General features: G+C 37.8%; 1 protein-coding gene across 2 annotated transcripts in view; it reads right to left on the bottom strand.

Moving 5' to 3' along the window:
• LOC126273074 (uncharacterized) overlaps positions 1 to 27,229 on the bottom strand; it is a 155,306-nt gene that overhangs the window by 101,011 nt on the left and 27,066 nt on the right. For both annotated transcript variants that reach the window (XM_049976488.1, XM_049976497.1), the window contains exon 3: positions 7,301 to 7,498. In XM_049976488.1, the coding sequence (XP_049832445.1) occupies positions 7,301 to 7,498 (198 nt within the window). The remainder of the gene's footprint in view (positions 1 to 7,300; positions 7,499 to 27,229) is intronic.

The raw sequence follows: 27,229 nt of genomic DNA, 5'->3' as shown, positions 1-27,229 counted from the left end.
TACACAGACACAAGCAGACATATTTAAAGGCAAAGACTCTTTGCCTTTAAATATGTCTGCTTGTGTCTGTGTATGTGCGGATGGATATGTGTGTGTGTGTGTGTGCGAGTGTACACCTGTCCTTTTTTTCCCCTAAGGGAAGTCTTTCCACTCCCGGGATTGGAAAGACTCCTTACCCTCTCCCTTAAAACCCACATCCTTTCAGTTTTCCCTCTCCTTCCCTCTTTCCTGACGAAGCAACTGCCAGTTGCGAAAGCTCGTAATTCTGTGTGTGTGTTTGTGTGTTTTGTTCATGTGCCTGTCTGCTGGCGCTTTCCCGCTTGTGTGTGTGTGTGCCTCCAGTATATATACAGCATTAGAAATGAAAGATTTATAAGGTGTGGCCCTCCACTAACCTCTGTGTCTATAATGTGGCCCTCAAGCCAAAACAATTGCCCACCCCTGACCTAGACTGATTCTCAAACCATGCACTGCAGCTCACAGCCTGGCCTCGGAGAACAGTGGTCATGTGCTTGTGGGTTGTGCTTGCATCAATGTGGGTGTGTGTGATCTACTTTAGAAGAAGGCTTTTTGAACAAAAGCTCATTTGCTTAGCACTCTCTTTGTTGTGACAGTTTTGGACTCAATATCTCCTCTACATGGTGTGTAGCAATCTATACTTTTCAGAATATTATGATTACTCAATCCTGTGTTTTCCATAATTTGATATGATGTACTTAGGCACTCATCACTACATTTGGCTTTTTCTCTTTTAGTGTGGGATGTCTCTTATTTTATCTCTGTATCTTAATAAAATTTTATGGGTGTTTTCAAACATTGTAGTCTTTGTATTTAAAAGTCTGACAAAATTTGTCTTATTAGGGAGGAGGACTCACATTCATTTTTAGTATGAAATATGTCTTTTTATCCTAATTATCATCTGATATGGATGCTCATATAAAAAGAAATACAAAGTATTACTTATAAGTCACAAACTAAATGGTAACCTAGCAAAATACATAACACATAGATACATAGAAAATGAACTAATATTAAAAGAAGAGAATTTGTAAGTTATACTTAAATAAGTTACTTCATCTCACTTCTGCTCTAACAAATTCATAAATGCAGTTCCAGAAATCATGTAATTAAACATATCAGTCCAATGCTAGGCTAGGTGAATAACTATAAGATTTACTTTGACCCCATATTTTATACAAGGTACAAATACTGTACAAGAGCAGTATAGGAAAAATTAGTTTCACGTACTTTTTTTTTTTTTAACTTAGGAAAGAAATATAAAAGGCTTTTAATTTTTTCTTTGCAGTTTATTGTTTTTCAATAAGCCTAGATGGTGTATCTATTTCAAGTTGATTGGAAAGCATCATAATTCCTGTTTCACACTTGTGAAAAAGTGTTTCAACACTTATAATATCATATTTGAAAAGCCATTATTTGTGTCACTGTAATGACTCTGTGTTAGAATAGGACATATATAACAGATAAGATTGGTATTACAATGGTTCTAGCAAGTGTTATTCATGCAAACAGGGTGAAGACACTACATATAAAGAATATTGGCGACGAATCTACAATAAAATATCATTAGGTTTTACTGATGGGTTCCTTGACAATATACAAAAATTGAGGAATTTTTTAAAATTCTATTACAACTTAAGGACAGAATAGTTAGAGAAAAGTGTGATTTAGTACAAAATAATATAAAGCTCTCCAGCTAGGTTAGGTTTTCCTGTTAAGAAATGAAATCACAGCAGCATAGCAATCCCCTCCCTATAACAATTGAAAGTGGATTTTGGTTTCTTTCTCTGGAGTTTATTTTTCTTTCACAACTGTAACAAGTGTTTTTTTTATATAATGTAATAATTTTTTTTCATTCCGACCAGTACTGGCAACTGAAAACAGATGCTTTTTCTTATAGAACAGGGTGAGTAAATTCTTTATAAAGACATGGAAAATATTTGTATATGTGTGAGATGCTTTAGTTCTCAAGAACGAAGGGCAAAATATTGTAACAGCAGTGCATGACAATTAGATTATTTCCTACGCCATACAATCTCAAAACTTTAACAATAACTGTGGCAATATCAGTATAGTTATCTATATTGTATCATATTGTAACATAATATAGTAAGTATCAAAGACATAATATTATTAAACTATATGCATTTCAGTGCATTTTTTCAAGTTTTCCTACACCATCATAGATATGAGCATTTAACATAGAATAATAATGATTTTTTGTAAAACATCTGAACTGAAAAGAAATATAGTTTCAGGGAAGAGACACTGGTGGATAAAAAATCACACCGCCAAGAAGGAGTAGTGAGACATAAACAAAAGTTGGTAGGCGCACTACAACATCTGAAAAATGATATCTATTCAAATTTCACACAAGTCACATAAGAGTGATGCTACTAGTTACACTGTGACTGTGAAGACGCAAATAAAGTTTCCTTTGTGACTAGATGGGCTGAATTGACTTGAATCAAGAATACCTTTAAGGTGACAAAGATGCCATCATCAAGCCCTCACTGAATTTGAATGAGGTTGAGTAATAGGGATATGAGAAGCTTGATGTTCCTTCTGTGATATTACTCAAAGATTTGACAGGAATGTAGCCACTGTACTTGATTGCTGGCAATGGTGTTCAAGAGAATATACAGTACGAAAAATGACTGTACTCTGGATGGCCATGTGTTATTACCAAGAGGAGAAATCATTATGTTTGGTGTATAGCCCTGGCACACTGTACTGCATCTGGACCAGCAACTGAGCAGCAGCTAGCACCAGAGTGACACAGTGAACTGTTACAAATCAGCTCTGAGCCAGACACCTTGCAGCACACATTCCACTAAACCCAGACCACCACCATTCATGACTTCAGTGGTGTCAAGCTAGAGTTGATTGTAAGTCAGAGTGGAGGTCTGTTATGTTTTCTGATGAAAGCTTGTTCTGCTTCTGTGCCAATGATGACCATGCATTGGTTAGAAGAAACCAGTTGAGGGTCTGCAATCATCCTGTCTGCTCACTAAACACACTTGACCTACATCTGGAGTTATGTTCCGGGCTACAACTTCATCAACTTCATATGGCAGCAGAAGCACTTTCATAGTTATCCCACTGCAAATTTGTATGTCAGTTTGGAGACTTGAACTGTTGTGCCACCAATCATGAACAGCATTAAAGAGGGTGTTTCCCCAAACCATAAGGCTTGGCCATATACCACTGCTGAAACCCAACATGCTCCACAGAGTATGCCTATGTGTGGGCTCTAAACTCTCTGATTTGATCCTCATGGTCTCTTTGCAAGATATATGTAGGAGAGAGAAATATACTGCTTGACTCCTCAGTGAAGATATGCTCTCGAAAATTCAACAGAAGCCAGTACTGAGCTACTGAGCGTCTCTTTTGCAGAGTCTTCCACTGGCGTTTATGTATCATCTCTGTAACACTTTTGCAATTACTAAATGGTCCTGTAATGAAACCTGCTGCTCTCCATTGGATCTCCTCTGCCTCTTCTATCAACTGTATCTGGTACAGATCCCAAACTGGTGAGCAGTATTCAAGCAGTGGGCGAACAAGTGTGCTGCAACCTACTTTCTTTGTTTTCGGACTGCATTTCCTTAGGGCTCTTCCAATGAATCTCAGACTGGCATCTGCTTTACTGACAAATAATTTTATATGGTCATTCCATTTTAAATCACTCCTAATGCCTACTCCCAGATTCTTTATGGAATTAACTGCTTCCAGATGCTGACCTGCTATATTGTAGCGAAATGATAAAGGATCTTTCTTTGTATGTATTCACAGCTCATTACACTTGTCTACATTACCATTCCCTGCGCTATGTGTCAATTCGTTGCATATCCTCCTGCGTTTCAGTACAATTTTCCATTGTTACAACCTCTCAATATACTACAACATCATTCACAAAAAGGCTCAGTGAACTTCTGATGTTATGCACAAGGTCATTTATATATATTGTGAATAACAATGGTCCTACAAAACTCCCCTGTGGCACACTTAAAATCACTCTTACTTCAGAAGACTTCTTTCCATTGAGAATGACATGAAGTGTTCTGTTATCTAGGAACTCTTCAATCCAATCACACATCTGAATCTATGTCTGCATGATTACTCTGCAATTCACATGTAAGTGCTTGGCAGAGGGTTCATCGAACCACAATCATACTATCTCTCTACCATTCCACTCCCAAAAAAGCGTGGGAAAAACGTAAACCTAAACCTTTCTGTTCGAGCTCTGATTTCTCTTATTTTATTTTGATGATCATTCCTACCTATGTAGGTTGGGCTCAACAAAATATTTTAACATTTGGAAGAGAAAGTTGGTGACTGAAATTTCGTAAATAGATCTCGCCGCAATGAAAAACGTCTTTGCTTTAATGACCTCCATCCCAACTCGCGTATCATATCTGCCACACACTCTCCCCTACTATGCAATAATACAAAATGAACTGCCCTTTTTTTTCCACCCTTTCGATGTCCTCCGTCAATCCCACCTGGTAAGGCTCTCACACTGGGCAACAATATTCTAACAGAGGACGAATGAGTATAGTGTAATCTGTCTCTTTAGTGGACTTGTTGCATCTTCTAAGTGTCCTGCCAATGAAACCCAACCTTTGGCTCACCTTTCCCACAATATTATCTATGTGGTCTTTCCAACTGAAGTTGTTCGTAATTTTAACACCTAGGTACGTAGGTGAATTGACAGCCTTGAGAATTCTACTATTTATTGAGTAATCGAATTCCAATAGATTTCTTTTGGAACTCATGTGGATAACCTTACAGTTTTCGTTATTAATCGTCTGCCACCTGCCACACCATACAGCAATATTTTCTAAATTTTTTGCAACTGATACTGGTCTTCGGATGACCTTACTAGACAGTAAATTACAGCATCATCTGCGAACAACCTAAGAGAACTGCTCAGATTGTCACCCAGGTCATTTATATAGATCAGGAACAGCAGTGGTTCCCTGGGGAACACCTGATATCACTTCAGTTTTACTCAATGATTTGCCTTTTATTATTATGAACTGCGACCTTCCTGACAGGAAATCACAAATCCAGTTGCAAAACTGTCTACATTGCCATTCCGATAGGCCCACAGCTTGATTAGAAGTCGCTTGTGAGGAATGGTGTCAAAAGCTTTCCGGAAATCCTAAAATATGGAATCAACTTGAGATCCCCTGATGATAGCGGCCATTACTTCGTGCGAATAAAGAGCTAGCTGCGTTGCACAAGAACGATGTTTTTTGAAACCATGCTGATTACATATCAAAAGAACATTCCCTTCGAGGTGATTCATAATGTTTGAAAACAGTATATGCTCCAAAACCCTAATGCAAACCGACGTCAATGATATAGGTCTGTAGTTCGATGGCTTACTCCTACTGCCCTTCTTAAACACTGGTGTGACCTGCGCAATTTTCCAATCTGTAGGTACGGATCTATCAGTGAGCAAGTGGTTGTATATGATTGCTAAGTAGGGAGCTATTGTATCAGTGTAATCTGAAAGGAACCTAACCGGTATACAATCTGGACTTGCCCATATCAAGCGATTTGAGTTGCTTCACAACCCCTAAGGTATCTACTTCTAAGAAACATATGTTAGCAGCTGTTCGTGTTCCAAATTCTGGAATATTCCATTCATCTTCCCTGGTGAAGGAATTTCGGAAAACTGTGTTCAATAACTCCGCATTAGCGCCACAGTCGTCGGTAACAGTACCATTGGCACTGCGCAGCGAAGGTATTGACTGTGTACTTTACATACAACCAGAATTTCTTCAGATTTTCTACCAAGTTGTTTTATGCCCTCAGGTTAGCAAATAAAACATGTTACATTAAAATATATAACAGTAAAGCCTGTTGAATGCACACTTCTCACACAGGTCTGTCTTTCCACCAAAGGGAAAAAGGGCAAAAGGATTAGGCATGGAAGAATATCCCACTCTAGGATGTGTAAGGACCACTTATGCCACTCATCATGGCCAGAAGGAACTAAGTCACTGTTTCACTGAAGATATCACTGTCTACAGCGTATTGGACCTCACACTCACCCACAGAACCTCTCACTTACATATGAATCTCACTGTCATGTATGCAATAACTGCAGGGAGATGAATAAGGAATAGATCAGAAAGAAAAAGCTTCCTGTATTGTTCCATATTTTTGAATGACCTGAGGATAACAAACAGTTCTGTGGACTAGATGAGAAACAGCTGTGGGAGCCCTATTCTTATGACAAATTTCGGGAACACAACTGAGTGGCTAATGAAACCACTCTGCTTAGATGCATCAGTGTAAACACAAATACAATTTAGGTATTATTTTATAACTTAATTCTTTTATGTAATCCAGGGCACAGGACATACTGGACACGAAAAATTTCCAAAATTAACTTGGAATTCTTTAGCTTCCACAGGGATCTCTTACTCCATCCCTGGCTTTCAACCCCAATTCCATCAGGCTGTGTGATCTCACGTCTCAATTTTTTCTCAGATCTCAAATGACCTCATCACTCACAGAATATTGTTGAGCAAATATTTTTGTGGTGCTATAATAATGGGTATTGATGCTGTCATTTGTAGAACAGATAAGAAACTGTATGTACACCATGAGCTGAAGCAGGTGATAGAACAGTAGGGATCATCAGCCTCTGCAGACAACCTCAGAACTGAACTAGTATTATAAGTCCCAGTTAATAGCCTGATTGCCTGATGACATTTGGAATTACGAAGGCCTTACTGATCTGTAAATTTGGAATCCATATTCGAGCTATGATTGTATGAAAGCTTTGCATAGCTGGAGCAGATATGCTTAACCTCTACTCTAGGACTTACTATTGACAAATTTTAAAAGAATTAGAGTTTTTGTGCATCTTAATTTCGGGTACTTCAGGTGAGGCAGAATAGAGATTCACAAATTCATTTTTCCCCAAAACAAATATAGCTCATTTTTTAATCAAGTAAATGAAAAACAGAAAAACAGCAATTAAAAAGGACACATCCAGTTTTCTCAGAATATATCTTAATTTCTTTCTCTGATGTTTTTCCAATGATGAATTATGCTTTAAAATGGAGCTAATTTGATTGCACATTTCTGTTAATATGAACACATCTTAGTTATAATTAAATGATGGGTCCTATAACCTAGAAAGATTACTGAATGAAATGAGAAAGGAAAATATTCATCTTTGATGACTTTTCACATTTCACAGATTGCTCACCACAGGATCCAAGTCATAGGATTTGTTGAATATGTATAAAATGAAACATACCTCTTGAACTCTGACAAGGCTTCTGTACCTCAGAAGATAAAGTTTGGCTTCTATGGATGATGCAAGATGAGGAACACAGCTGCTTAGCTGCTGTAATAATCTTATTAACTGTTTTCCTTTCCAAAAGCCAACATTGTGTAAACCATCACTTTGTGTGAACACCCCAGGACCATAACGCATATTCTTTTTCATTAAACCCTGGAAAAGAAATAGCAGTATGTAAATCTCCATTCAAATTACTTTGTATTCTACAGAGGGAACAAATATAAAGATTTAAATTACACAGTACCAAGAGCTATTTGGACAGGGATAGCTGGAGTACAATATACTGGGAAATATAGCCAAATGAGACAACAAATAGCAATTTACATTGTTTTCTTAACGAGTTGCTTATAATATTTATTTTTAATTTATTTTAATTGTTAATTATATTATTAAAGGCCCACAGAAATATAACAACAATGTCATTTCTTTTAAAAACATCTGATCAAACTGCTCTGTTTCTCAAATAGTTAGCTAACTAGTTAATTAGCTACTATTTAGTTTTTTCACTCCCCGTGGATCATAATTCATATTTGCGACCTCTTGCAGTGGCATGGTATGAGTCAGTTTTATAACTTTACTACATTTTCTCAGTGGAAAAGTGAAAAACATGTCAGCATGCTGGCCACTTACCAGTACATGCTTCCTTAAATTTATTTATATTTTTGCATAGAGTGGTTTATATGTAACAATGTTCAAAACTTTTCACACAAACACACATACAGAGATTCCACCCCCCCCCCCCCCCCCCCCCCCACACACACACACACACACACACTTCTACAGAGCAGGGGTACTCAAGCAGATATGACTCCAGTTGGTGTTTGAAGTCAATTTTATCATCTATTAAGTTTTCTACCTCACTGGCTAGTTTTTATGGCTGTGTACCTCACTCCTTTTAGAGCCACGCTAATGCTGTGTTATGGACAGCATAAATTATTTCCCCTTCAAATATTATTTTTATGAATGTTACTGTTGTTTTCAAACAGCAACTGATTCACAACTACAAACTTCCTGTTAAGATAATTTGGAAAATACTGGGGACTGTCATTTATTTGTATTTTAGGAGAGTACATACAACTACAAGACTAAAAGGGAACAAGAGTCTACAGACATTATTATAAACAGCAACCAACAGAGATCTTACTTTAATGTGCATAGAATGTTTTTTTTTACTATGATCTTTGTAAATCTCAACACATTCTTTTAGAGAAAACAATATGACATTTCACAAAACTCTGAATTAATAAAACCAAAGAAGAGATTTTAATATCAAGTAAGCATCAACCTTTCTTTCAGTTTTTTAAAAGCAATACTTTGAAGAGGTGTCTATTTAGAATGTCAGCAAGCTGTTCTTGAGTTTGACAGTACTGTATGTTAAACCAGCCATGATTTAGATCATCACTGATGAAATGATATTTCACATCAATGAGCTTTCTTCTTCTTAACACTTAATGCATTTAAGCATTGCTGTTGTACTTTTATTGTTCACACAAAGTGTGATTTTAGTGTTTTGATTCAGAAATTATTCCATGAAACCCCGAAAAACTTTAATCTCTTGATGACTTTGAGCTACAGATATCTATTCTGCTTCAGTAGCAGACAGCGCAATAATATACTGTTTCTTGCACCATAAAGTTATTGGAGCTTTATTGCACATAAATATGTTACATATCTTTCCTACTACCTGCAAAATCTGCGTCACAGTAATCCATTATTTCTTGTTTCCATTTTTCTTATGAGTAGAGTCTTCCATCCCCTGTTGCTGAATTCAGGTATTTTAAAGTTTTCTTCAGAATTAGGATATTTGAGTGATTTGGATTACTGCATTTCCATGATATGGAAAGTTTGAATTCACTGCAATGGTTTCTTTGGTTTCTCCTTGATTGAAACTCGAGTTGTAACAGTTTTTTACTTCCCATTCTGTACCTTTTCATCCCTTCTTTAGCATATTTTTCTTAGTGAAGACTTAATCCAGGACATCTTCAATTGCTAGTTATGAACTGGACATAGCTAAACAACTTCCTGTAACATCATAATAATAAGTCAGTTCATTGTATGTGAAAATTGTCTTCACAACCTCAGTAACCAATAGAAATTTAACCACTGACTTCAATAATATGTAATCTGTAATGAGATCATTATATTAACTTTCATAAACTTTAGAAGAATGCTAACAAAAATTAAATTCACAAGAAGTCTGATGATATTTCTGTTCCATTTGTGATACTGGAATAAATTCAACATGTTTCAGCCAACCAGGAAGTATCCCATTATTAGTAATACAAACACAAATCAAAATATCCACGGGTGTACTGCCGGTCTATAGTGTCCAACGGGCACAATATTTCGGCGATCAAACATGTCGCCATCATCAGGTGAACTGACGGACTGAGCTCCTGTGAAGGTGCCGGCACGGAGGTCCATACGCTCTGGCTGCTCACGGGGAACTGGGTTCGGTCACGGCGGAGGCCGATTTAAATACCCTCCACCCGCGGCGCGCTCCCTCCGCCGTGGAACAGATTGTGACGGCGTCTGAGATGACGTTGGTGTGATGGCTCTGTCCGCCGTGGTCGTCACAACTATGCGTTTGCTCGATTTACTCTTGATTAACCCAATCGCTGGTTCCCAAGCCTTGCTAAGATTATAGCCACAGTCACGGTTTATGGGGTTGTCATTGGTGCGAATTTCTATGGCCTCTCTAACAACGCTGTCCCAGTATCTCGACGTCTGTACCAGAATCCTCGTGCGGTCATACTCCATAGCGTGATTTTCCGACAAACAATGTTCAGCGACCGCCGACTTGCTCGGATACATCAGTCGAGTGTGCCTCTGGTGTTCACGGCATCGATCCTTGACGGTACGCATCGTCTGACCAATATACGACTTGCCACATTGACACGGAATCTGGTACACGCTGGCCTTCCTCAAACCGAGGTCATCTTTGGCGCTCCCCACCAGTGCACGAGTTTTATTCGGAGGACAAAACATAGTTCCGACTCGGTGTTTCTTCAGAATGCAGGCGATTTTCCCCGAGAGTGCGCCTGTGTATGGAATAAATGCAGTTCCTACCTCCTCCCTCGTGACTTCATCCATCTCAACAGGTTGTGCTGCAGTGGTTGGGCGGAGAGCACGTTGGATCTGCCACTCTGAGTACCCATTCTTTCGAAACACAATTCTCAGATGTTCCAATTCCTGGGATAGACCCACTGTGTCAGAGATAGTGCGCGCCCTATGTACTAGAGTTTTAAGTACCCCATTCCTCTGTAAAGGGTGGTGGCAGCTGTCTGCGTGCAAATACAGATCAGTGTGTGTTGTCTTTCGATACACCCCATGACCTAGGGTGCCATCAGCCCTTCTCCTGACCAAGACGTCAAGGACGTCAAGGACGACCCCATAAACCGTGACTGTGGCTATTATCTTAGCAAGGCTTGGGAACCAGCGATTGGGTTAATCAAGAGTAAATCGAGCAAACGCATAGTTGTGACGACCACGGCGGACAGACCCATCACACCAACGTCATCTCAGACGCCGTCACAATCTCTTCCACCGCGCTACCGTGGCGCAGGGCGCGGACGGCGGAGGGAGTGCGCCGCGGGCGGAGGGTATTTAAATAGGCCGCCGCCGCGACCGAACCCAGTTCCCCCTGAGCAACCATAGCGTATGGATCTCCGTGCCGGCACCTTCACAGGAGCTCAGTCCGTCAGTTCACCTGATGATGGCGACATGTTTGATCGCCGAAATATTGTGCCCGTTGGACACTATAGACCGGCAGTACACCCGTGGATATTTTGATTATCAAATACGCCGGGAGAAACTCAAGAATCACATCACAAACACAAATGATTTATTCCACCTGTGAACTTATTTACATGCAGTTGGTGTTGTCAGTGTTAACACAATAATAATACTATAAACTTGAGCAAATGTCTTTAACTACAATACAATAATCCAAGATGGATGCAATACATATTTATGCAAGTATCAATAACAACAAAATGTTTCCAAACAGATCAATTGCAAGATAAATGAACTAAATAGTTCAGTGAATTTCAAATAAATAATGAAACAGATAATTAACTGTAAGTACATGAAGCAGAAATAAAACAGTTGCACAGTGTGGCATTTGTATACTTTGAAGTTAATTTATTGTTCATTCTCATAAGGAAAGTGGGCCATTTGTCGCACTCAAGGAACTCTTGAGCAGAGTAAATTACTTTACTTTTCATCTACCTCAAAATACTAGTTTTAAATTTATTTACTGGCACTGGGCAAGCCTTTTCAGTTAATTTGTTGAAGTATACAGGACCAAAATATTTGTAACTGTTGTGTGTCTTTGAAAGCCTAGCATATGGCATAGGAACTGTATGTGCACTGCCTATGTTATGTTCATGAACTGTCCTCCTCAACTCAAATTTATGCAGACAAGGCAGTTGTAAATATACAGGCCAGGCACTGCCATTATATTTAGTTTCTTAAAATAATCTCAACATGATTCATATGGGCAACACATCTTATGGCTTTCTTTTCCCACTTAAACACTCATTTTGAGCCTATGGAATTGCCCCATAATAGTATTCCATAACTCAGGTGGGAATGGAAGAATACAAAATGTGCATACAATAGAAGTTCTTTACTGTCTCATGCCAATTTGCCACATAAATTCCCTTTGTGAGTATCCCAGCTGAGCTTTTGATCTATATGAAATCCTAAAAATTTTACTGTTTTGTTATCATGATCTGTAGCATTCAGACTGAATAGAGTTTCAATTTTACTATCATTCTTGTGTAGTATATTTGCCTCAAACCAAGTAGTGCATATCTCCATTGCCACTGCTATGTTGTGTTGCTGTAAACAACAGCTTACACAGGTATATTGATAAGTTACGAAAATCATAACAACACTCACTCTATTGATATTTCATCACAGTTAGTAGAATTCGTTTATATTAAATGTTTTATGATACTAATTACTTTTTAAGGTGTAGTGATCATTACATTCACTATACTAAAGCTACTTTTATGTCTGATGTCAAGTATTCCAGATTAGCACTCTCTGAGTCTGCAAACCTCATGTGATCAGTTACTGAAATAAATAACTTATTAAGCCATTTTCAATTTTACATGCATCTTATCAGTGGAAATCTCATGTGGTAGAATTAAGATATCATGATGGTTCAATGAGTGCCATACTCATCACCTTCTGGTGAAGTTTCAGGATTTGGAGAGGACCCATTATTTTTATTAGTGGTGCACTCCCTCCACTTGGCTGCAATCAACTGTGTCCTTGTAACGGTGGGTGTGGAGGGTTTGAGAGTGCAATGGTGGGGATGGAAAGTTGGCCAAAGACTGCACTCAAATCTCTGCAGGAGATCCATATTTATATGGATTCCTTAATAATGTTGTCACAGTAGCCAGTGACTCAGCATTTGAGACAAAAGTGTGATCTTTGCTTATACTATAATCTGCCACAGCTGATTGTTTTGTGACCCATTCATACACATCTGATGTATTCCTTACAGTGACCTGGTAAATACTGATACATTTGCCCCACATACATGTGCCCACATGAACATGGGACCCAGTATATGTTCAATTTTAGAGTCAAGAAACTTCAAACAGAGTAACATATTTGCAGAACACATTTAGATGGTTTCCATTGCATTCACTAGAGCACAGCACCTGGTAAGGGATAGACTTGACTAAGGCAAAAATATCAGCTGATCAATGTGGATGTGGACTGTTGTAGGAGCGAGCAGATATTGAAAGTGGAGAGGCACATGAGAAGGTGGTGGTGTGATGGACAAAAATGTAATAATGAATGCTGGAGGTAGACACTTAAAATAACTGGAACAGTGTTTATCTTTGAGTATCTTTTGCAGTATTAATGTGTCATGTACACCTGGAGTTCCCCCCCCCCCCAAAATAATTCCATATGTTATTATACTTTGAAAGAATGAAAAATACTATGTTTTTACATATTTTTCAGGAACACAATCCGTAAGTTTCCTTAACAGGTAAATAACTCTTGACAACTTACCACTAATATATTGTACATGTTGACCCCAAGATAATTTATCATCTATGTACACCCCCAAAAATTTGATGTAACTTGCATCATCTAACAGAAGCTTATCTCTAAGACTACAAACTATCTGCTGTGTTTTGTTTTCATTCAGCAGGAATCCATTTGCCTTGAACCAGTGGGATGCTTGGTCAATTGTATTTGCTGCACAAGTTTTAAGGCTATTGAAATCATCACTGGCATGAATAAATGTTGTATCATCTGCATGCAACACAGTGGTGGACTTATAAATGATGGAAGATCATTTATTTACCTCAGCTCAGTACAGCCGGTAGATATACACCGATCGGCTGTACTGAGCTGAGGTAAGTACTGGCCAGCCCCTCTATATCTTTGTTAGTATTTGTTTCAGATCTTTATATGAGATTTTTCATTAATCATTCAGGAAGATCATTATCATTATTAGAAACAAAAAGGTGCCCAGGACAGATCCCTGTGGAACACCTACCTTGACTTGTTCTATACTTGACATTTCTTTCCTTACACAAACAACTTGTTCACGGTTCTGACGATGTCATTTTATTAATTTAAGGCTGTTATGTCTAATGCCATAGAATTCCTGTTTTTCTAGGAGTGGCTTATGCTTTACACAGTTGAAAGCTTTGCTTGGATCACAAAATGTGAGTTGAGCACAGTCCTTATCCTCAAACACTTGATGTAAGTATTTGACTACAACGTCTATAGCATCCACAGTAGACAACTTTTTCCTAAAACCATATTGGGATTCACTAATTATTCCTAATTTTTCAAAATAAACGGATAGCTGTTGGTAAATTACACATTCCAGTATTTTAGAAAAAGCTGGGACTGTGGAGATTGGTCTGTAACTGGAAGGTGAGACTATATCCTCCTTTTTATATATTGGAACTACCCTAGCCACTTTGAGTTCTTAAGGAAAATATCCATCAGATATACATTTATTTATACAGAATGTTAAGGGGTACACAATATAGTCTATTACTTTCTTTAGTATATCACAGGATATCTCATATATATCTACACTGTCTGAAGATTTCAACCATTTTACAATGCTTAGGACAAGACTAGGTGAGACCTCAGAGAGCATACACGTGCCTGTGTCTGTTGGTGTTTTCCAAACACTTTTAGAAAGTAACTCTGATGAAGTGATATCAGGTTTGATTATAGTATTTCCTACATCTTCAACAGATTTAATAAAGAAATCATCTAATTTTTGGGGACTTATATTAATTGTTTTGCTTCTTACATCTTTAGCAACACCATTTGTTAATTTATGTGTAGTTTTGCACTTATTTGTGGAATTATCAATGGTATTGAAATTAAGTGCTTTTTTGGCTTCCAGAATGGCTTTTTCATACTCATTCCTGCATTTTATATAGACTAATCTGGCATATTCTGTTTTATGACTGCTACATATATTGTGAACCCCATAACTTGGTTTTTCATATTTGATAATCTTTTAATGTACCATGGGTTTTGTCTGTTTGTAGCCCTGTTTGTGAAGCCTTTGTCAGTTAATTTGCATTTCTTGATGGGGATGTTGTCATTAAATTGCATCAGAAAAGTTTTAAAAAATCTCTCAAATAATAGTTTCCCTGGCAAATAAGCACTAAGATTAAAACTTGTGTCTCCATGACATTGGTAGAACCAGTCTCTCTCAGCAAGAGACTTACAGAGCTGAACAATTTTGTCATCTGTGACAGGTCTGGTGATTATAACTTTTGGGACAGGCTTAGGAATATTACTCTTACCAATACAGAATCTACTTGTATAGTTTAAAGATACAGAGTCTTGATCTGAAAATAGAAACGCTGTAACATCACATGATTCTTCTGTAGTTTTAAAGTTGACAAAATATTGTCAAGACATGCTTTATCTCTTGTGGGCCTGTTATTGATTGAGTGCAAATTGCACTGTCTTAGAAGGTTTTTCAACTCAATCACAGTATGTTTATGTGTTGTTATATCAAAATCTGCTTTCAGATATCCACCAATTACTATGTCATAATGCAACCATCTGGTCCCTCTTAGTACATCTAACAGCATGTCCAATTTTTCTAGAAATACATTGATGATACCCTTAGGTGACCTGTAAAGGAATACTGTTACTAACTTAAAATTGTCCATAACTATACCAGTGGCTTCAAAGTTTGTTCTTCATGCAAATAATCTAGCTGCAACTTAACAATGGAACAGCTGAATGACTGGTTAATATATATTGCCACTCCATCTCTTATATGCAATTTTCTACAGTAACTATTTGTACATTATAATTATCAAATTTGACAACTGGAAGTACACTCACAGCAACCCAATGTTCACTGAGACAGAAAGTATCAAATTTGTTATCTAGTCCAAAACTGTTTACAATAAATTCTTTACCTATTAGTCCTTGAACATTCAGATAGCAAATTTTAAGATCATAATTGTTGTTTATTTTAGACTGAACATTTTGGTGAGGCATTATGAAATTTGTTACACTACTTATGTTGTGGACTTCATCTTGCTGCCTTCCACTAAAACATCATTTAGATAGAGAGGAGGTACTGTTTTCCATCTATCCGTAACACTTGATGCTGCTTCTCCTGCTGCAGTTCTCTTTTCTCCTTTTAGAGGCACTGTAGTTACCGTTGCTGGTGAAACTTCTGCTGTTACTGTTACTGTTACTTCCTTTTCCACTGCTGCTATTGATAATACCACTGGTGTCTGTGATGCTTTAAATTTTTGCACAGATGTAATTTTTTATCATAGAGTGTATCTGCAGATGTTTCTTCCTCATATGCTGTTGGTGCACTTTTCTTTTCTGTTGTCTTTGGCAGAAAACCTGTTGCAGGTAGTGCTATTTTTACATAGGCATCCACTCCTGCTGTCTTTATCACCTGGAGACTTTCTTTGGCCAGCAGTTTCTTGCCTGGGTTGTTTCTGTGCAGTCCATGTCTAGTAAAATGCCCTCTTACTGAACTCGTCAATGTGGAGGATAGTATCTGGACTCTTGTGCAGCTCTCTGGTGCTTGGGTCACTCATCTGCTTCTCACCATGGGTACAAAATCTTATTGGACAGATATAGCACTGACCCAATAAAGACAGTCTGCATTAACATTGTCTGTGCCATGTACATTTTTTTATGTCTGTGATACACTATTAGATAATGTCCAAATGCCAGAACCACCTTGGGCTAATGTCCAATGATGGATTCGTTATGGCAGAATATATTGCTAGAAGCTTCCAGTCAAACATGAAAAATTTGATTTGGGAGAGTGAGACTTTCCTGGAGAAAAACTGGAGTGGCTGTGGTTCACCAACAAGTACCTGCTGCAGAACGGCCCCAGTAGTGGAATTGCTCTCATCAGTAGTGAGAATCAATTTGACATAGGGGTTGGGGTTGCCAAGGTGACAGCATGTCCTAATCGCTGTTTAGCATGTCAAATTACATTTACATATCTGAAGTTCACTGAATTTTCCCCTTGCCCTGTTTGTCAGTGCCCAGCAGAGCTGAGGCTGGCCAGAGATGGCATGGTGGAGATCAACACAGTGCCATCACTGGGTCACTCATTGTATTTTCGTAACAGAGCAGCTTTCACTGCACCATACTAGTTCTTTTGTGCCAGGGTCAGGATAATCGCTCTAATGAGTTTAGCCTGCACCATTAAACTGCAAGGTAGATCAAATACATGTTGGCATCACAAGAAATTCTGGAAAACACAAGAATACATTCCATTGTCACAAACCATAATGCCAGCTAAGTGGCACTTATTGTGGGTAGTTTTATATGTGTGAGTGACAGTTGGGACAAGACAGGTGAGTAGGTATTCACATAGTTTCTCACAACATGGCTGCCAGATCTGTGCTTGTGTTGGAATATTTAGCAGTTGCCCAAATGCAGTGTACAGTGATGATGATGTGGAAGGTGCAATTACAGAATTGTACATAGTTTGTGGCCATTAATAAACTGGGGCAGGGCCAGATGCAGTATTTGTTTCAAAGTCTGAGCATCTGGTCATTGTTGAGACATGACAAGGCCAGTGTTAGCAACAAAACATCACACTGTTGCATGTTGCACTCTGCTTTAATAACACAATTAGCACACCACACTCCAATCCTTGATCTGCTGTCCACAGAAATAAGTGTGGATGACAAATCAATGTGGGGCACCCACACTGTTGCAACATGATAGCACAAGCCAGATTTCTGCTAATATCAAATGAATGTGTCCCTCAGTAGATGTGTAGTTATCATTGTAAGGATACCGATATCCAAGGGCAATGAGGAACAATGGTCCACTGTATCTCTCAAGTAAAGGAATAAATATAGTCTAGTCAGGTAATTTTCTTTCAAAAAAACAACAAACAAGACTGATTATGCCTGTTTCAACAGTGACTGCGAATATCACATGTGTTCAGTGTATAGCCTTCGGTGAATTTCAATACTATTGTACTGTGACTGTTCTTATTATAGAAACTAAAAAAAATTTGTTTGTGCAATAATGTAGTGTAGTTCCTACACAGAAAGTGAAAAGTAGTTACCCTCAGAGATTGTCAGTTTTTGTTATTTGGTTAATGGTGATTGCCAAAACAGTGAATGAAAGAGCTGAATTCCTTTTATAGTGTTGAAGCTTGGTGTTTGAGTTGGTTATCAGACAGTTGAGTTGACAATTTTTGTTGCCAATGTAGAGGTTTTCCACTACAGACTCTTTCATTAAGTGGTTACAAAATTTGTCTACATTGCGCTTTTCAGCAACATTGTAATTTTGGATGAGAAAAGCCTCAAGTAAGGAAGAGGACTGAATCTTGTCTCGTTCCTTCATCCTTTTTTTTCCATATCATTCTAATCTGCACGCCACTATACTCAGTTTTTGAGAACATTATCTTGAGATGTTGTAGCTTGACTGAAGGTTTACTTTGTCACACATGATATGTGCTCTATGTACCATGGTGGTTATCACTGTATGGTTTTGTGCTGCATGGTGGCAGCCCATTGCGTGGAAGTAAGGTCTGTGTGGATCTTTTTCTTATGTGCTGAATGATCAAGTGTGCCATTTCCCTTCTTCTTTATCACTATCTCCAAGAAAGTGAGTCATCCATTCTCGTCTACTTCAATACTGAAAGCAGTAAGCTGTTAAGGTAGTCCAAAAACTCATACAGCCCATTTGCCATGTCCCCGCAAAACAAATCTACCACTGACATAAAGCATAGAAAAGTGCCTATGGATGCACTATCTACAAATCTTCTCTTTAAACAGTTAGTTTTTCTTATTCCATTACACTCATGTGATAAAAGTAATTAGATACCTCCTACTATCATGTAGGACCTCCTTTTTCCTGGTGTAGTGCAACAACTCTACATGGCATGGACTCAACAAGTTGTTGGAAATGCTGCAGAAATATTGATCCGTGCTGTATCTATAGCCGTCTTCAATTGTGAAAGTGCTACCAGTGCAAGATTTTGTGCATGAACTGACTTCCTGATCATGTCTCATATATGTTCCATGGGATTCATTTTGAGCAATCTGGGTAGTCAAGTCATTCATTCAAACTGTCCAGAATATTTTTCAAAGGAATCACAGACAACTGCAGTCTAGAGACATGGAACATTGCCATATATTAAAATTCCATCATTGTTTGGAAACATGAAGTCCATGAATGGCTGAAGATGATCTCCAGCAGCAAAATATAACAATTCCATATCAATGATCTGTTCAGTTGGAGCAGAGGACGCAGTTTATTCCATACAAAAACAGTCCACTCTATTATGAAGCCACCACCAGCTTTCAGAGTGTCTTGTTGACAACTTGGGTCCAGGGCTTAATGAGGTCTGCATCTGCACCTCACTTGAACCCTAGGAAAAACTCTTATCAACTTAAATCAGGACTCATCTGAAAGGCCATGATTTTCAAGTCATCTAGGATTCAGCCTATATGGGCATGAGCTAAGGAGAGACACTGCAGATGATGTCACGCTGTTAGCAAAGACACTCACATCAACCATCTGCTGCAACAGATCATTGAAGCCAAATTTTGCTCCACTTTCCTGATGGAAACATTTGTCATATGTCTCACATTGATTTTCATACTTATTACACACAGTGTTGCTTATCTGTTAGTACTGACAACTCTACAGAAATGTCACTGGTCTTGGTCATTAACTGAAGGCTGTTGACTGCTGTGTTGCCCATGGTGAGAGATAACACCTGAAAATTGGTATTCTTGGCATGCTTTTGACATGATAGATTGCAAAATATTGATTTTCCAAACAATTTATGAAATGAATTGTCTCATGCGTCTAGCTCCAACAACTACCCTACATTCAAAGTGCGTTAATTCCCATGTGTGGCCCTAAGCATGCTGGAAACCTTTGACACAACTTACCTGAAGCTCCATCAAGGCACTTACTTTTTATATCTTGTGTAAATGATCTACCACCGTAAGTATATGTGCATATCACTACATATGTTACTACTGTCAGAAATACTTTGTAGTGTAGGGTAAATGTCAACCTGTAATTCACCTTCTATATGAAAATATAGACAGGTTGTTCATTTAGTTATTAGAAGTGACTTTACATGTAAAAATGAGTCATATTTACTGTTGCTGTATTGTGCACATAATTTCAAATACTGGTACAAAACTAGGTTTCAGGCTGTAGCCAGACAGTGGACACTCATTGATGCACTACTGAGAACATCAAATACTGTTGAGGCATGTTACAATGTAGCAGAAGGAATGTTTGGTATTTTTGTGGCTGATTTGAAGAATCACTAATTTAAAGTGTTCCGTGAAGAGTTTCACAATCCCATTGCCAGTAGGGATCCCATAAACATTCCATCAAAAAACTCCCCACTAAATTTGAATTAAATGGTAAGTTGTGAAGGTTTAAAAAGTTCAACTGTTTGTGGCTTGATCTGTATAGCTGTAAGTGGCAAGGGGTCTTGAAAAGATACTCCTGTGAAGAGCAACAACATAAAAACTGACTATTAGGGTCATCACCCTGCAGTCACATGCCCATAAGAACATTCACAAAATCGGTTGAGTACTTTACATGTTGAATGTAGTGTCCTGTAAAGTGGTTTTAGAACTGTAGCTAGATATGTGGCCAGCCCATAATTGTACAAGTTAATGACATCAAGTATTGTGTACAAGTACACCCTTCATTTATCAATCTTTGGTGGTCCAGACAGGTGTGGTTCGGCTGGTCCTCTGGTATACAGTTTGTCCTTCACCTCCTGTGTCAAATATGAAATCTCCATCATAAAATTCCACCCTGAATTGTGAGAGGAGGGAAGCACTTTAATTGCCACAGATACTGAATGAGAAAAACATACAGTATCTTAAGTTCTGACTATAGTTGGAAAGTGTTAGTAAGTGAATTCTCAATCATATTGTTAGAGTGAAACGTAACAACCCATTAAGACCCACTTAACACATACATTCTCCAAATTAATTCGGGATCACTCATGTAAATAAAAAAGATTGTAATATGTAATATATGCCTGTATAAATTTATACCAACAAAAATAATTACATTATATTTCCTTCAAGTGTAGAAGCTCTGTAAATGAAAGGAACATTTTCCATGAAGGGAGATGAAGTGAGATGCTAACCTAAACCCTGTAACACTTAAGAGTTCTATACCAGTGGTCACATGATGTTGAGAGAGGCAGATTATGTCAACTGGGTTTGAAGAATCTAATTCATCTATGCAGATAGTTAATTCGTTAATTTTATTTCTCAGTCCTCGAATATTTTGATGCAATAAAGATAGGTGACATTTCACATTGACTGAGTTAATATTGGGTAGAGTTAAAATATCTGCTGACCATTGAAAATTCTTAACCAATAGCTGTTTATGCTGATGTAATAAGATAGAATTATGTTTTTTGATTTCTTTCTCAAACTGAAGGTTTGTCTCAGTTCTAACCTCTCTTAAAATTTGGTTTCTTTCTGTCCTCCCTACCCTAAGAAAGGCTCTTTTCTGAACCCTATAATGACTTTTATTTTACCACTGACAGTGCCTCCCCCCCGTTAACTCTCCTGCTATTTTCCCAGACAATTTACCCTTCCCCTTCCTGTTGAGGTGAAGGCCATGCCTAGTATAATCCCACTGACTGAGAGAATCAACAGGAACCACACCAATGTGTGACCCTGCACCTGACGTAAGCATCTGTTCCAGCTCCAAATTAACTCTCTTGACAGAAAGTTCAAATGAGGTCAGTCATGGTGCCCAAGAACAGATACAAACTCAACACTAGTATGCTTCAATGCTGATGCAATCTTTGCTAGGTCACACTCTATACTGTACCCAGGATCTCAGTCAATACTGTTACCTGTCCCACCCACGGTGTCTTCCTTAGTGAAATCTTTGCAAAGTGATCCTAAATCCTCTGTCACCTGCTCCAGATAAGAAGTAGGTTTAAAAAAATTGGTTACCTGGTATTATGATCCTATTTCATCCTGCAAAAGTTGGCCAACACCTCTTCTATGGGAACTACCTAACAACAACACTTTCTTTATCTTTACTGATTTCCCTACATTCTTACTTTTCAATTTGGTGCTGAAAGTTTGTTGTGTCCTGTCTACACCTGCAGCTGCTTGAGGCTCCCCACTTATAACTGAACCAAGAGGTCAAATCTATTTTCCACATTCATAATGAAGCTGTCAGACAAAGTTCTAGGCCTGTTCCTCGTGTTGCCTGTTGCCACTTCCAACCTCTCTTTAGCCTTCTCCTTCCTTAACCTGTCAAGATCTCCCCTGGCCTTGTCTAACTCAGACTGAAGGATGGCAATTTTCCCCTCCTGTTCTAGTATCTTCCTATCTCTGCTATAAACCCCCCAAAAAGAAGTCATGGGTTACTCAAGGAATAGAGGTATCTTGTAAAACAAAAAGAAAACTGTATCTGTCAATCTGAAACAGTTCTGATGATGATGCTATAGCACATTACAAGAAATACTGAAAAGTATTAAAGACTGTAGTATGGACATCAAAGGAAATATATCACTAGGAAAAGATAGTCATATCAGGTAACAAAATAAAGTCAGTATGGGATACTGTGAAGGAGGAGACTGGTAGAACCAGTCAGGAAGAGAGACAAATAGCATTAAGACTAAGTGATACATTGGTGACAGATATGTATAGTGTTGCAGAACTTTTGTAACAAACATTTTATAACTGTTACTGAAAAGATGGGATTGTAAGTTTCTGTAGGTACTGCCGTGGGATACCTCAGATGAGACATTTCAAGTAACTTACATAATATGAGTTTGACCCTCACTACCCCACAGCATTAACGTCCATCACAAATTCTTTAAAATGAAAATCATCTAGTGGGTATGATGAAATATCAACAAAGTTAATTAAAGAATGTGTTTCTGAGTTAAGTAACATACTATGCTATCTGTGTAACCAGTCTTTTATCAGTGGTATATATCCTGAATGGTTGAAATGTGCTGAAGTTAAGCCACTGTTTAAGAAGAGAGAAAGAAATACCATCAAATTTCCAGCCAACTTCACTTATGCCAGCATTCTAAAAAAATTTATTAAAGGTAATGTACAATCAGCCTTATAACTATCTTATCACAAATAATTTACTGTCAAAGTTGCAGTTCAGATTTCTAAACGGTTCTGTTATTGAGAAGGCTATGTACACTTACAGTGAAATGTACTTAGTTCATTAGACAAAAAAATTGCATGCAACTGGTATATTTTGTGATCTGTCAAAGGCATTTGACTGTGTAAATCACAATATCCTTTTAAGTAAATTAGAATATTATAGTGTAACAGGAAACACTGCAAAATGGTTCAAATCTTATATCTGTGGCAGGAAACAAAGGATGTTATTAGGAAACAGACACATATTAAGCTATCAGGCATCATCCAACTGGGAACTAATTACATGTGGGGCTCCACAAGGTTCCATCTTAGGGCCCTTACTTTGTCTTATGTATATCAAAGACCTTTCATCAGTAGCATTAATGGACACCCAGTTTGTTTTGTTGATCAATGATACAAACATTGCAATAAATAGCAAATCAAGTGTAATCTTAGAAACATCACCTAATTAAAAAAAAGGATGATCATTCCACTGGGGACCTATGGAAGGTACATTAACTTATTCAGTATAGTTGTAAAATATCTGTCAGATGTTATTGTTTTTCTGATATGTTCATGGTAAATGATAACAGCCAAACAGTTGCAGGATAAAGATGCATTGAAATCCTTGATAAGCTTATATTTTAATTTTACCTACAAGTGTCATCTTTGGTGTGATTGTTTTATGCATCTCCACTGCAAGATGTGATTTTAGTAAATGACTAAAAGTTTTTGTGCTTGTAATACTTTGGTAATTTTTGCAGTTACTTAAAGCTATAAGCATCTGTTTTTTCTGCTATCTCAGTTACATTGCTAAGTTTTTTGCTAATGAAGGTGTCTTCCTGTACAGGTGTATTTTTGCTTCTGATGAAGGTATATTTAGATATACATAAACTGTGGTCTAGGATTTCAATAAATCTTTATCCTGCAACTGTTTGGCTGTTATCATTAATCTTGAAGATTTTTAACAGTTGCTGCTTCAGTCATGTTTAAAATTTTTCTGATATGTTCTACGTCCTGGAGGACCTCCTCATTACAGATCAATTGAAATGAAAGTAAATCTAACCTACCCTAATTTATTCTTAATTCTGTATACATAATATGCAGACTTCAACAACAACATGGCTGTGCATTGTTTCAAGAACCTGCCAGAACATCCACGCCTGATGGAATTATCCCAATATCAGACATCACTATCACATGCTTTCACCAATGACACATCATTGTTCTACTCATAAACCCTGGCATCCTTATGAAATGGTTTCCGTCTCCTGGGTAGGTGCCTCACTGATTTGAGGTAGTCAACACTTTAATTGGATTGCACTTTATCACTTTATCATAACACTTTTGGGCTGCTTAATTCACTGTGTTGTGATTTTTTTCTGATTCAAACATTTAGATTGGACATGTTTGTACTTTCACATGAACATTTACATACATACACATGGATATTAAAGATAATTACCAAATTTTTGGAAACAAACTTTACATACAGACATTTTTATGAATGATTAAAGTTTTTTTAATCAGAAGTATTTTTGAAATTTAAATTAGAGGTCCCATCTAGCATTGACTTACTAGCTTTCTTTGAGATAAACATCTGTCTTAATAACCATTCATTTTTTCCCTTTTATTTGATATCATTTTCTCTTTCAGAAAGAGAGAAAATGTTACTCCAAGAGTGAAAACAGCCACGAGCTGAGTCTGAAAATCATGAATATTGCTTCATACACAACCATAAATGTACATACTTACAAACTAATAGAGTAGGGGGGGGGGCCTTCTTAGGTACCTGCCGCCAACTCTTAATATTTACTTCAATTGGGGCATGCACTCACAACATACTCTGTGCAATATTAATTGTTACATAAATTCTAAAATACAAGTGTTGGTTCCCATAGGCTAGACAACTTTTCTATTCATACACATACAAACGTATAAATTTTGCAGCTATGCAATTCTGTAGATTGCAAGACACCTCTGTTCATTTGCTTTCCTAACAGATCCTGCTGTTACCTCCTTGTTTCAGTATCTGACAGTGAATTCATCTGTAGTGATGTGTTTTCAGGTACAAATTTTGTTTCATGATGTTTCAACTTACATTGGAGCTTTGACTCACTGTGCTGCATTGAATCCATTCATGTGTATAGTTATCATTAATTTCAGCATAGTAGTAATTCAATTAGATATAAGTTTTGCTAGCTGTAGGTTCATGTAGATTGCAGTTGAGTAACTTATTCAGTTGTAGTTTGTAAAAAAAACTTAGTGTGAGGTATTCTTATGTTAAGTATGTGTAGTTAGCAGGATATAAGGTGTATTTAATTTTAGTATAACTTGTTCATTTGTTCATGTAATAATCTTGTTGTAGATAATCTTTCCTTCCTATGTGTGTTTCTATGTATGTAGATAGTGTGTGGATATATATATATAGAAAGAAACTTCCACATGGAAAAAATATATTAAAAACAAAGATTCCAAGACTTACCAAGCGGGAAAGCGCCGGCAGACAGGCACAATGAACAAAACACACAAACACACACACAGAATTACTAGCTTTCGCAACCGATGGTTGCTTCTTCAGGAAAGAGGGAAGGAGGGGGTAAGACAAAAGGATGTGGGGTTTAAGGGAGAGGGTAAGGAGTCATTCCAATCCCGGGAGCGGAAAGACTTCCCTTAGGGGGAAAAAAAGGACAGGTGTACACTCGCACACACATACACAGACACAACTATATATACTATACAGTTAGTAACTCTCAAGTGATCACACACACGATAATGTGTGTCTTTCCCTCTCCTTCCCTCTTTCCTGAAGAAGCAACCATCAGTTGCGAAAGCTAGTAATTCTGTGTGTGTGTTTTGTTCATTGTGCCTGTCTGCCGGCGCTTTCCCGCTTGGTAAGTCTTTATATATATCCTTTCCTCTTGTATACATTGCTCCCCACTACCCTAATCTATTTCCTATTTTATCTAGACATTCTTGAAGAGCAGCAGCACTGGTGCTACATTTATTCTTTCAAATAGTCAGAACATTAGCTCATTCCTGAAACTGCCAATTGTGTCAAATTCCTTATGATAAATATCTACATAATTGGCCTTTACTATTTAGGCTACTTACTGCTACTTAATATCACAAGTAAGTGTGTCAGCACTTCCCAACAAAGTTCTATTTACAACATCTACTCTCCAATGTATAAAGAAATCTGTATCTGATTGGTCTCATTAATTGCTGGTTTAGTTGTTTATGATAGTGTTACTGCTATGAAGGAAATTGAACAGTATATTGCTAATATTTTGCAGTGCTGCACATGTGCGAGATGACTGCTGTATTCTCATGTAATGAATTTGGAAGAAAAGTGGATGGAGGGGTGTGTGCAGGGGGAGGGGGGGGGGAGGTGCATAATAATGACCTTCAAAACTGCCCCCCCTTTCTGCCGCACAATATGTACTGTATTGTTGCGTGGTCAGCGTTGTTGCATATGCATGCATACTGTTGATGAATACATTCAGTGCACATCACACTGAAAATGTTTACCTTTTTAAACAGTATTACAAACATAAATTCCCTAAACACTAATTCCTTTCAAGTGATTTTCCTTACCTTACTTTACATTATATTTACACCTCGATCTGCATACAAGTGTGTGTTTTTTCTTTGCCTCTGTACTTCCGCCTCGACTGACATCTCTACCCTTACTCTTTGCCTTTAAATATGTCTGCTTTTGTCTGTGTATGTGCGGATGGATATGCGTGTGTGTACACCTGTCCTTTTTTCCCCCTGAGGGAAGTTTTTCCACTCCCGGGATTGGAATGACTCCTTACCCTCTCCCTTAAAACCCACATCCTTTCGTCTTTCCCTCTCCTTCCCTCTTTCCTGAAGAAGCAACCATCGGTTGCGAAAGCTAGAAATTCTGTGTGTGTGTTTTGTTCATTGTGCCTATCTACCTGCGCTTTCCCGCTTGGTAAGTCTTGGAATCTTTGTTTTTAATATATATATATATATATATATATATATATGGGCAACAATTTTCAGCTTCCTGATGTCCATAAACAGGGGTCACCCTGATTCCATCCTACAACAGACTGGATTTTTTGTTCTTCGGACCAATGTTGGAGTAATATGTTCCTAAATGCTCACACAAATGTGTCCTTTTTGATTGCTTTAAAAATATTGGAAACTGTCTGTGTTTGGGAAAACCTTCTTCAATAAGGACTGATGATTTTGCTTGTGCTATTTCATCTGACTGATT

Source organism: Schistocerca gregaria, chromosome 1 (genome assembly GCF_023897955.1).
Source record: "Schistocerca gregaria isolate iqSchGreg1 chromosome 1, iqSchGreg1.2, whole genome shotgun sequence".
NCBI classification, from domain to species: domain Eukaryota; kingdom Metazoa; phylum Arthropoda; class Insecta; order Orthoptera; family Acrididae; genus Schistocerca; species Schistocerca gregaria.
Note: the sequence above shows the minus strand (reverse complement) of the source record. Positions and strands in the feature narration are given on the sequence as shown.